The 13,357-nt window shown below is 39.4% G+C and overlaps 1 protein-coding gene across 7 annotated transcripts in view; it reads left to right on the forward strand.

The window, feature by feature from the left end:
- U2SURP (U2 snRNP associated SURP domain containing) overlaps window positions 1-13,357 on the forward strand; it is a 107,660-nt gene that overhangs the window by 38,108 nt on the left and 56,195 nt on the right. For all 7 annotated transcript variants that reach the window (XM_073625882.1, XM_073625885.1, XM_073625883.1 and 4 more), the window contains exons 9-11: window positions 2,454-2,619; window positions 5,762-5,973; window positions 9,882-9,925. In XM_073625882.1, the coding sequence (XP_073481983.1) occupies window positions 2,454-2,619; window positions 5,762-5,973; window positions 9,882-9,925 (422 nt within the window). The remainder of the gene's footprint in view (window positions 1-2,453; window positions 2,620-5,761; window positions 5,974-9,881; window positions 9,926-13,357) is intronic.

Below are 13,357 nucleotides of genomic sequence, written 5' to 3' on the forward strand. Positions count from 1 at the left end.
AGTATAGGCTGATATACAGACACCAAATACAGAATAAGAATTTATAAATTGCAGCACTTATAGATAAAATAAAATATCACGTGACCAAACATAAATATGTAAATTCCACCAAAAGTAATTTGTGCAGTAAGTCCATTTTAATAATTGTGAATATGATAAATATTCGTCTCTTTCACATATGTGACTTCCTCCACCATAGTTCCAAAACCTGTGAGATTCCTTCCATAGAATAGAGACTGCACACCCATCGCACAGCCATGCTGCCAGAGGGAGGCGCAGCAGTATGAGCTTAATTCAATATCCCTGGTCTGGTCCACTTTCACTCTCAGCAGGTCCCCGTGTAATAGAAATCCTCTTCACTCCACTGGGGGCAATCTCTGCACTCATGTACTCATAAGACACAGACAGCCACAAGATATGAAGGCATCATAGTGAAGTATTTATTGGTAAAATCTCATGGTACAGAGGGGTTGATTTACTTAAACTGGAGAGTGCAAAGTCTGGTGCAGCTCTGCATAGAAACTAGCTTTCTGGTTTTATTGTCAAAGCTTAATTGAACAAGCTGAAGTTAGAAGCTGATTGGCTACCTTGCACACCCGCACCAGATTTTGCACTCTCTAGTTTTAGTAAATCAACCCCAGTGTGCTAAAACATTAATAAGACATCCACATCCTCATATTGGTGTGGTGGCATGACGTCATGCTCTATGCCCTGCCCAGCGCATTTTTCACAATCTTCCTCAGAGGCCTCTATGCTCCTCTTAATGCATTTTGAGGTCCCTGAGGAAGCGCAATTGTGTGAAACATGTTGAGGGCGGCGCATAGGGCGTGTTGTCGCCACGCCTATTGGGTTAGAGGCGGCGAATGATGTAGGTGTATTAGAGGCCCCCAGTGGAGTGAAGAGGATTTCTGTTATATGGGACCTGCTGAGAGTGAAAGTGGACCAGACCAGGGATATTGAATTAAGCTCATTCTGCTGCTCCTCCCTCTGGCAGCATGGCTGTGTGATGGGTGTGCAGTCTCGCTCTATGGGAGGAATCTCACAGATTTTGGTGCAAGTTTTGGAACTGTGGTGGAGGAAGTCACTTATATGTGGTTTGGACTGCTATTTATCATATTCACAATTGATTCGTCAAGTGGACTTAATACACAAATTACTTTTGGTGGAATTTGTTTTGTTTGGTCAGATAGTATCTAGAGTCTTGACTTCTGTCCATGGAGGCACTGAGCCACCCATCCATGTGCTGAGCTTTATCTGTAATGCCAGAATCTTAGTGGCAAATAGAATCTCTAACTAACATTTGATAAATAAATGGCAGGGATTTGACCAGTCCAGGGAGGTGGCGGGGCTTAGTGCATAGCCTTGGATCCAGATTTCTCTGCAGGGTTTCAGGAATTAGTTTGACGACTAAAGTTGGCCTTACTTTACAGATTCATTCACATTAAACAGCACTGGTGGTGAACATCCTGCTATGGCTATTGTGTTTTGACGGCCATCACCGCTGGCTGCCAGAATACCCAAACAGTGCATGCATCTGTTTGGATGCAGAAACTGTGTGCTGAATGGTTTCTGCCGTAGCTCCTTTGATTTTTTTTGCAGTCCAAGGTTGTTGGGTGAAATGGCATCAACAGGGCTACTCATTGAACAAATTTTAGCAGGTTTATTTTTACGAGACAGAAATTCGCTAAGTGTGCAGCCAGATTAATGCAGGTTCTTGAATACACGGTTATGTGTTTGTATTTAAGCCATGTAATTACTTTCAACTGTGACATGTTCACTTAAAAGGGTATTAAAATTCTAAAATATTTAAAGTGTTTCTATTTTTAAAGTTTAGGGAATGCTTGTGACTCCTGGGCTTTATGCTTTCTGATTAATTATGTTGAGCTGTGATTTGTCAAAGTCCGACAGATGTTTTTTTCCCAACTACGGCAAATGCAGGGAAATCTGCTCACCTGCTACCTGTAGTGCTGGTCCCTACTGTTACTTTTGCTATTTTTCTTGAATACAGCAGCACAATCTATTCCTTATTGCAATAAGAAGGCAGAAGACCCATCTCTGTCAAACAAAAATTGGGTAATCTATGTTTGTACATATTCAGCACTTCTAAACTAGGAAGGTCCCTTTATTGCTCCAAGGGTGCTCTAAATGTCTTGATCCTTACCCATAAAGCATTGCATTGGGCCCCATCTACTGCCTGTAAAAGAGATCCAGCGGCTCAATCATGGCTCCAATCACTTTTACGGTGTAGGGAATCGCTGGCTGGAAACAATACCGGGACCATGGTTGTAGCCTCAACCATGAGGACTTTATAAAAAAATATATATATGTATATATATATAATTTTTATCATCCTGACCAGAACTACATTTTCTCAGTCTTCATTATGATAATTGCTAAAGAATCAAAGATGTATGTTTAATGTTTTGATTTTAAAATGTTTCTTAAATTTATAGATGAACGAGGAGATGTTGTGTCATGAATTTGGAAAGTTTGGGCCATTGGCTAGTGTTAAAATCATGTGGCCACGGACAGATGAGGAGAGAGCACGGGAGAGGAACTGTGGCTTTGTTGCCTTTATGAATAGGCGTGATGCAGAGAGAGCATTGAAAAACTTGAATGGTAAGATTACTTTTTTGTGAAGAGGATTTTCCCGCTGTTTTCTTTAACAGACTTCAGATGTGGACCAAGGAAACTTCCCTTGATTATTGGGCATGGTTTACATCTTCTGGAGTTATGGGGTACTGTGCCTGGGCATGGAGAATGTCTCTCCTTGAAGCATGCCCTGAGCTACAGACCAAGACAGACCTGACCTCTGTTGGTAAGCTCCAGAAATAGTTGCTTTACAGAAATTAGTCTATGACAGAATTTGTTGTCACAGTGATATTATTTTATAATATAAGTTGCACATTTATTGCTATTGCAGCCTATCCTTGCTCTTACAGTATGGTGAGTCAAACTCCAGGCAGAATAAAAACAAATACAACCCGTGTAAATGCCTACTCTGTGCGTGTGTGTATATATATATCTCCTAACATAAATAAATCACCTATAATCTCCTATATGGCATCACTTAGACTGGAAGAGGAAGGAACAGCACTAGGCACCAGTAAGGCTTTGCAGCTTGCCATTTGCTAAAATCATTTAAGTTCATTTTTTTTTCCTCATTAATGTACACACAGCACCAGAAAAACACAGAATTGTTGAAATTTTTGCAGATTTATTAAAAAAGAAAAATTGAAATATCACATGGTCCTAAGTATTCAGACCCTTTGCTCAGTATTTAGTAGAAGCACCCTTTTGATCTAATACAGCCATGAGTCTTTTTGGGAAAGATGCAACAAGTTTTTCACACCTGGATTTGGGGATTCGTCTGCCATTCCTCCTTGCAGATCCTCTCCAGTTCTGTCAGGTTGGATGGTAAACGTTGTGGACAGCCATTTTTAGGTCTCTCCAGAGATGCTCAATTGGGTTTAAGTCAGGGCTCTGGCTGGGCCATTCAAGAACATTAATGGAGTTGTTGTGAAACCACTCCTTCGTTATTTTAGCTGTGTGCTTAGAGTCATTGTCTTGTTGGAAGGTAAACATTCAGCCCAGTCTGGGGTCCTGAGCACTCTGGAGAAGGTTTTCATCCAGGATATCCCTGTACTTGGCCGCGTTCATCTTTCCCTCGATTGCAACCAGTCGTCCTGTCCCTGCAGCTGAAAAACACCCCCACAACATGATGATGCCACCACTATGCTTCACTGTTGGGACTGTATTGGACAGGTGATGAGCAGTGCCTGGTTTTCTCCACACATACCGCTTAGAATTAAGGCCAAAAAGTTCTATCTTGGTCTCATCAGACCAAAGAATCTTATTTCTCACCATCTTTGAGTCCTTCAGGTGTGTTTTAGCAAACTCCATGTGGGCTTTCATGTGTCTTGCACTGAGGAGAGGCTTCCGTTGGGCCACTCTGCCATAAAGCCCTGACTGGTGGAGGGCTGCAGGGATGGTTGACTTTCTACAACTTTCTCCCATCTCCCGACTGCATCTCTGGAGCTCAGCGACGGTGATCTTTGGGTTCTTCTTTACCTCTCTCACCAAGGCTCTTCTCCCCCGATAGCTCAGTTTGGCCAGACGGCCAGCTCTAGGAAGGGTTCTGGTCATCCCAAACGTCTTCCATTTAAGGATTATGGAGGCCACTGTGCTCTTAGGAACCTTAAGTGCAGGAGAATTTTTTTTGTAACCTTGGCCAGATCTGTGCCTTGCCAAAATTCTGTCTCTGAGCTCTTCAGGCAGTTCCTTTTGACCTCATGATTCTCATTTGCTGACATGCACTGTGAGCTGTAAGGTCTTATATAGACAGGTGTGTGACTTTCCTAATCAAGTCCAATCAGTATAATCAAACACAGCTGGACTCAAATGCAGGTGTAGAACCATCTCAAGGCTGATCAGAAGAAATGCACAGCACCTGGATTTAATATGAGTGTCACAGCAAAGGGTCTGAATACATAGGACCATGTGATATTTCAGTTTTTCTTTTTTTAATAAATCTGCAAAAATGTCAACAATTCTGTATTTTTCTGTCAATACGGGGTGCTGTGTGTACATTAATGAGGAAAAAAATGAACTTAAATGATTTTAGCAAATGGCTGCAATATAATATAAAGAGTGAAAAATTTAAGGGGGTCTGAATACTTTCCGTCCCCACTGTGTGTGTATGTGTTTATATATATATATATATATATATATATATATATATATATATATATATATATATATATATATATATATATATACATATATATATATATATACACACACACACACACACACACACACACACACACGCGCGTATTGCACACATTCACACATATTCCCATGCTTTGCACACATTCACACATATTCCCATGCTTTGCACACATTCACACATATTCCCACGCTTATGGTGTATAAAATAAATATAAGTCAATGAATAAAGTACTAATCGCATAGTAACACATTATGAAACGCTTACCTTAGAACGAAGCCCTCCAGCAATTCCCTGTCACCGCTGACAGGGCTTCTATCTTCACCCGGTCTTCCTTCTGGGTTTGCGTGCTCCGGCCGTCTGGCTCATCCACAATGACGTCACTCCAGCACATGCTGTCCTTTCGGAGCGCATTCGCCGGTGATATCACTGGCTGCATGCAGTGTGAATATTTCCTGCAAGTTTAGGATATATTTACTGTATCTACAGGTAAGCCTTATTATAGTAGGCTTACCTGTAGGTACAGGTTTTAAAAAAGAGGTTTGCTACCACTTTAATAAATACAGTGTTTTTTGTCTTTTGTACAGCGTTACTTTTTTTCATTACTGTAATTATAGCTAGCAGTTACAGTATTAAATAGACACTGCCCTCTTTATGCTGCAATGGCATCTTGACTGGAGAAGTTTTATTAAACCTGTATGTGGTCTGCATAATTTTGCTGTTATGGTAATTGCATGATTGGAGACCATGTTGATTGGCTCCAGATCAAAAGGGAAGAACCTAAAGCTGTCAGACAGTGGGCCCGAAGAACCTGTGCATTATAAGTTCTGAGCTGGGACAGCATTATCTTCCTCATGAGGACCCATGTCTGAGATAGGCAGTAGGCAAACCCCTTGCAGACCCCTTGAGCAATACTCTATCTTGGTACCTCTTGCCATACTGTTCTGTTAATGTATTTTTATTAATCGGTGGGGGGGAGGGAGGTTATGGAATGCTAGTTATTTATTTATAATTTCGCTAATCTGATTTCAGGAAAAATGGTTATGTCTTTTGAAATGAAGCTGGGTTGGGGAAAAGCTGTGCCTATCCCTCCACACCCTATATATATTCCCCCATCTATGATGGAGCACACTCTACCACCTCCACCATCTGGTCTGCCTTTTAACGCCCAGCCGAGAGAGCGCCTCAAGAACCCCAATTCTCCCATGTTACCACCACCCAAAAATAAGGAGGAGTTTGAGAAGGTAATTAATGAAACATAACAATGTTTTCTCCTCATAGCCAGTGGTGCTGGATACATTCTACATACAGATAATAAAGGATTTTCTCTGCCCCGTATATATATATATTTATACACACAGTTCTAAACATTACTACATGGATCACATAACCCATAAAGGTTAGTTTGATGTTCATTCCAGGATTAGTAATATAAAAATAAAGGTGTGACATTTATTGCATTGGACAAGTCATGTGATTTAGTTATTGTTTAGCCGACTGGGTTACAGGTATGTGATTCTAGGAAGTTCATGGTTTGCGTATAGAACTTGTATATACAGGGCTTGGTTAAACTTGAGTTCTAACTTTTTGTTATAGAATTTCTTCAGAAAATAAAACTATATAAAACTTCGTCTTTAAAATAATATAACATTATGCAAAATCCATCCTTGATTATTTTGGTACACTTTTTGTTTGCACAAGTCTATCTTATTAATGAAAAAGCAGAATATTGTTTTAGACAATGGAGCTGTTAAAATCAATTTTATACAAATGTTGGGCTTAGAAGGAAGCCAGTTGTAACATGCTTTTGGGCGCTTAGACCTCATGCACACTGGAGCTTTTATAAATGCTTTTCCCCTGGCAGGAGAAAGCAGCTTTAAAAATGCACCCAAGCATGTTTTTGCAAATGCATTTCGGCACATCAAGACGTTTATTTCATTGTCCGGATATTAGTTTTTTTTTTTTTTTTTAAAGAGTAATTGGAATATTCTTTATTCTGGCCATTGAAATGAATGAAAAAAACATACGTCAGTAGTGTTTTTTTTTTTTTTCGCTATGGATAGGTAGAAACCCTGCCAAATTTTTATTGCCGTCTGTTCCTGCTAAATAGATTCACACCCTCTATTTGTCCTTAAAAAGTGATGGGAAATCTGAAATTTTGCAGTTGTCACCAGAACAAAAAGGTGTTCTAATGCCAACTGTCTGAGGGTAATACCCCCCACTTTGTAGAGATTTTCTCTCACTTCATTTTGCCCCTCTAGAGGAGGAAGTGAGGAGAAATCTCTCCAGTGTGAAAAGGGCAGCAAAAATTAAACTGATTTGGCGTTTTGGGCTAGGTTCACACTGTTACAGGTTTGTGCCCTGTGTTTACACGGCAACCCATTCATTTGAATATGCTGCACCTGCGTTTTCCCGCAGAAAATGCTGCTTTTGCACCATGCAATTTCCCTGTGGTACCCGCAAACAGTCTGTGGGTTTAAATGCATGGGGGTGCCATTAAGAATGAATGGCAGTGCGTTTTGGTTGCGGGTGCAGGAACAGCTGTGATTCCCACACCTGCAACCGTGTGAACCTAGCCTTAAAGTGGATGTAAACTCTCACATATACCCAGTGAAGTGAACAGCCTCAGATAATGCATAGAGGTGAAACACATCTCCTTACATAAGTTTTACATGTATATCTGCTGTCTTCATCTTTATATACTGTTAGATTTTCTCTTCCTGGTTAGCACTGTAGTGAAGCCTGGGCAAACAGCCAAGACAGCTGATTGGAGGAAAGGTGCACACACCCCTTTTCCCCAGAGGTAGAGACTTTCAGAGCTGGTCCTTGAATCATTCCACACGCTGCTAATCTATTTATAGCATCCTCCGCAACAGAAAACTCTGGGTGATTTTATCATATGTGACCGAGAACTTGTCAGAAGTTCTCAAGCTGATAACAGGAGAACGGAGCAGGAGACAGCTACAGGATATAGTGCTTTGAAGAGAGATAAAACACTGCAGATATATGTGCCCAGCTCAAATTTCATGAATCGGGTTTACATCCACTTTAAGCTTTCCCCACACTATCCATAACTAAATAAAAAAGCTTTGGCTGTACATTTATTCTAAGGGAACAATAGCTTGCATTTGGGACATGTTTGAGATGTGTTTATTAAGGCTTCAAATATATGTGTTTTGAGGACTAAAACTCCACAGAGTGCATGGGAAAAGCAACAATAAATGCAAATCATTTCTTGTGGTCTTAATATTGTCACGATGCATGTCAGGAGTAAAACACGATGGATTGCATTAACCTTAAAGGCTTTTACCTCCTGTCTTTGCAGCGGGAGAACAGTGCAAGCCACAACAGTAAAATCAGTCTGTATATGCAGTAAAACATACTTGTTATACTCACTTTGGAACCTAAGGGGTTAAACCTCTGCATTGTGTAAAAAGGTTGTTTGATCTTGTGTGCACATATCCTCTGCTTCCTCCACTGTCTCCAAAAAATAACCTAAAATTTACAGAGCCAGGAGATGGGCTGCACATGCTCAGTTTGATGTTTATTGCTAGAGTTTTTTTTCTTAGGAAGAGTGCATGTGATCAGCACAGGGCCAATTGGCACTGTCCAGACGGAGGGTCAGGGAGAATGAAAACTCCTACAAACTTTTCTAGTAACTGATAGAAGTCACAAGGCTGCTATATACTGCTGATGAGAGAGGGTATTTTTCAGTTTATATTTACTAAAATAATTGCATCTCCATGTACCGTGGGAGACCAGATATAGTGAATGCAGGGTTCTGGGTTTAGTAACACTTAATTATGCAGTCTTTGGCCTGACACCCTGAACATTGTATGTTATACCTACTTGCTCTGTCTCATTGACATCTCACATTACATACATATATGTAGAGCTGCTCTTACCACATCATGACAACAGAGGTCCCCCCATATTGTGACATGCGAAGGGGAAACCCCCTATATCTTCAATGTTGTGGGGGGCTGAATTTTACGCAGTCATTTGGTTTTGCCTGATTCACATCTGAGCATTTTGTAGTTTGAGGGTCAAAGCTCCAAAATGCTCAACATCCAAAACACCTTGTGCCTGATCACATGTCACACCTGAAGCTTGGAAATGTGTATGAGCTATTTCAAAGCAGGATGGGGTGTTTTGGACCCCATAAACTTCAATGGATACACCTGAAAAACACCATAAGTCAAGCATTTTGATATTTGAACAAACATCTCCTCCTAGTAACCCAGTAGCTTTCCATTAGCTGAAAAAAAACACTCGAGTGTGAATGTGCCTAATAAAAACACAAACCCTTTACATAAAATAAAATTAAAAAATGCTCCAAATTGCCTGTGAACTCAGTTGTGAATGCAGCCTTATTTATAGGAAAGGCCATAAGGGACACAGGTAACTCATTGCTGAGAGGCCACAGCTCTTTGCACAGACTTGGTATTCCAGCCACAGGTATCCAGCTGGTAGAACTTCTCATTATTCTAGAAACTTCTACATCCTGCATGACAGAGTACATAATACCTCTCCTATAGCATGGCTTCTGTTTTGCATTGATCGGACTGAATAAAAGCGTATCATGAAATTGGGGGGGGGGGGGGGGGGGGGGGGGGGGGATAAATTGTACAATTTTTGTACAAAAAATGTAAGTTCAATTTAGACCCTCCGGGTCTGTTCTGCAAATATCAACATTTACTTTTAAACTAGAGCCTGGCCTTTTTGTTTTATATTAAACTATTTTTCCAAAGTGCCTCTATTTTAACAAAGCCCTGTATGTATATATTGTAATAGCCGTTGTTTCTGATATGTTATTGAAAGCGTAGTTCAGCTAAGAGTATTGTTTATGTTCAGAAATACAGGAGTGTACAGTTAGTGGCCCCCGATAGCTGTATTTGCCTTTACAATTTCCAGTGTAGTACCTATTTTTGATGTTTTTAATGTGCAATATATATCAGGACATTTCAATTATCACCCACTCTGTGGGCACATTCATTGTATCTTGTTAGTTGTTTATGCTTTTCAAGAAGTGCCTGCATAAACATGTACTAGATGTCTAGTGTTTAATGATATGTATAATTTCTTTTGCTTGTTACTTGTTAACAATACTCACATATTCTATGTTTATTATCTGATGTGACTTCATATACAGACTCTGTCGCAAGCCATAGTCAAAGTGGTTATCCCAACAGAAAGGTACATTTTTTTTTCTTTATTATTACTCATGTGATTTTAGAAAATATCCCCTTCAGAAATACAAATGATTGGTTGATGGTCTTGAGGGAGGTGATTGGAGCTTCACTGAGCAACAGTTTTTTTTTTGTTTGTTTTTTTTTCTTTTTTTTTTCCTGTTCATTTAAATGCACAATACATGGTTAAGCTAGCATCTGACCTGTCAAAAATCTGTTAGCAGGATTATACATTAATATACATTTAGGAAACTAATAGAAAAGACTGGAAGGGCTCCTGTCTGAATGGTTTTATAAAGCTGCTTTCAGACACCAGAGTCCAGTTGAGCATGCACATACAAATCAACCAGTCGAGTGTCTTCTGTGGACAGGAGAAGGTGCGAAAGAAGAGTGAACATTTTGTTGGCATCAGCTGATCAGCAGGGGATCAACAGCAATCATGTTAAGCCTAATACATACAATGAGAATATCCAGCAAATGATTGTCCTTTTTTTTTTTTTTTTTCTTTGCAAGTCTCATATCAAAAACCAGCAGGCTACTAAAGTTATGAAAATTCTTGAACAACAGAATACAACTTTGAATAGAAATTATGTAATGTATTCTTTTGTGTCGGAGCATGCGTGGTCTTGGTTACACGATTTTTTTTTTAGTACAAATACTGTACCAATTACATGAAAATCATTCGTTCTGTTCTTGTACAATTTTTATGCTTGTCTCTTTCGGATGTTTTCACATGAACTGTCGTGATCAGCTCTCGATAAGCTGTGTAACGAATGATCAGATTATCAGACGATTGTTCCGAATGCGTTTTTTTCCCCGTCTGATATTCTCATGTGTACGGGCTAGTAGGTTAGGTAATGTTCCTTATCTTCCTTACCCCTTACAGTGGCTGGATGTCTTGGGGTGTTCCTATAGACACAATATTGTTGCTGATCCAGTTAGATAAGGTCTTTGGATTTTTTTTTTGTTGTTTTTTTTTTTTTAAAGGGTCGCATGAAAAGAGCATAAAGCAGCATTTACTTTTATTCCACTTGAGCTTTTATTACATCTATAATTGAGTGATTTGAATGTGAACAGCACTCATATTTCAGCTCTAGATTGATGCTGGCTCAACCACACACCAGCCCTTTAATATTATAAGTGAAGTTTCCAGGTCTTCCCAGCTTTAAGTGTGTTGCAGTGTCTTGCTGCCTGTTTTTTTTTTTTTTTTTTTTCCTTTCAATTTATTTTAATAATTTAAAAAAAAAAAGGAGAAAAGGTGAAGTTTTGCATTCGGCAGGAGCTGCCTTACCACTGTGTGGGGGCACAGAGCTAGAAATTGAAGTAGTAGTTTTGGCTTGGATTAACCCTTTAGTTGTCTTCTGGCTAGGGAGGGTGTCCTATAAACTCTTGCTCAGGAAAGCACAGTCTTACTTTCAAGACAAGAAAATACAACCCAAGAAGAATCAAATTTCAAATTCCCATTGACCTTTGACATTGGCCTTGGTGAGCAACACCACAGCTGAACAGTCTGCGGCAGCGGGGGACCAGGAAAACATCAAGGGATGGATTGGGAAAGTATTTTGACCAGACATTGGTACGATCGACTCCAATAAATGTGGTTGTGTTATAATTAAAGAACGTAACATGATTATAGGTCAAACTGTAGTTCCACAATTAATCTTCAAGTACTACACTATTTTGCCCTAGGAGGTTTTTCACTTTACAAAGGTAGTTGCCCATTAATAGAGTAATTTCATCAAAGATATTACTGCGGTTGCAGGGTAGTATATGCTGTTAATATACCAAAAATGGCTATTTTTGTTGTATTGGTGCTCCACTGGAAATTACCCAGATTTAATTGTGCACCAACACACCATAGGTCTCATGCTTTTCATAGTTGGGATTAGTTTTTTTTTTCTTTGTTCCTTTCTTATTCTTAACTTAGTTTTATATGTAATATAATTGGCATTACCTGCCCTAATTTGGTTACACTGTTTTGTTTTTATATACAGTTGTGCTCAAAAGTTTACATACCCTGGCACAATTTGATTTCTTGGCCATTTTTCAGAGAATATGAATGATAAACACAAAAACATTTCTTTCACTCATAGTGTTTGGCTGAAGCCATTTATTATCAATCAACTGTGTTTACTCTTTTTAAATCATAATGACAACAGAAACTACCCAAATGACCCTGATAAAAAGTTTACACACCCTGGTGATTTTGGCCTGATAAACAAGCACACAAGTTGACACAAAGTGGGTTTGAATGGCTATTAAAGGTAACCATCCTCACCTGTGATCTGTTTGCTTGTAATTCGTGTGTGTGTATAAACGGTCAATGAGTCTCTGGACTCCTGACAGACCCTTGCATCTTTCATCCAGTGCTGTACTGACTTTTCTGGATTCTGAGTTAAAAAAAAATTGTCAAAAGAACTGCGGGAAAAGGTAGTTGAACTGTATAAAACACTAAAGGGATATAAAAAGATATCCAAGGAATGCCAATCAACAGTGTTCAAACTAATCAAGAAGTGAAAAATGAGGGATTCTGTTGAAACCAAACCACGGTCAGGTAGACCAACTAAAATTTCAGCCACAACTTCCATGAAAATTGTTCGGAATGCAAAGAAAAAACCACAAATAACTTCAGGTGAAATACAGGACTCTCTGAAAACGTGGTGTGGCTGTTTCAAGATGCACAATAAGGAGACACTTGAAGAAAGACGGGGCTGCATGGTCGAGTCGACAGAAGAAATCCATTACTACGCAAATGCCACAAAGTATATGGCTTACAATATGTCAAACAGCACAGAGACAAGCCTCAAACCTTTTGGCACAAAGTCATTTGGAGTGATGTGACCAAAATTGAGCTTTTTGTCCACAACCATAAACGCTACATTTGGAGAGGAGTCAACAAGGCTCTATGATGAAAGGTACAGCATCCTACTGTGTTATCAAAAAATACTGGAGGAACATTTGCATTCGTCAGCCAGGAAGCTGCGCATTGGGACTTACTTAAACATTCCAGCATGACAATGATCCAAAACACAAGGCCAAGTCGACCTGCCATTGGCTACAGCAGAATAAAATGAAGGTTCTGGAGTGGCCATCTCAGTTCCTGACCTCAATATCTTTGAGCCACTCTGGGGAGATCTTAACCACTTGCCATCCAGGCCAGTTATGACATTTCACTCCTACATGTAAAAATTCATAATTTTTTTTTTTTTTTTGCTAGAAAATTACATAGAACCCCCAAACAATATATATATATTTTTTTTTTTTTAGTAAAGACCCTAGAGAATACAATGGCGGTCGTTGCAACTTTTTATCTCGCACGGTATTTGTGCAGCAATTTTTCAACATGTTTTTTTTGGGAAAAAAAGTTTTTATGCTTTAAAAATAAAAAAGTTAGCCTAATTTTTTTATACAATGTGAAAGATGAAGTTACGCCGCGTAA

Source organism: Aquarana catesbeiana, linkage group LG04 (genome assembly GCF_042186555.1).
Source record: "Aquarana catesbeiana isolate 2022-GZ linkage group LG04, ASM4218655v1, whole genome shotgun sequence".
NCBI lineage: Eukaryota > Metazoa > Chordata > Amphibia > Anura > Ranidae > Aquarana > Aquarana catesbeiana.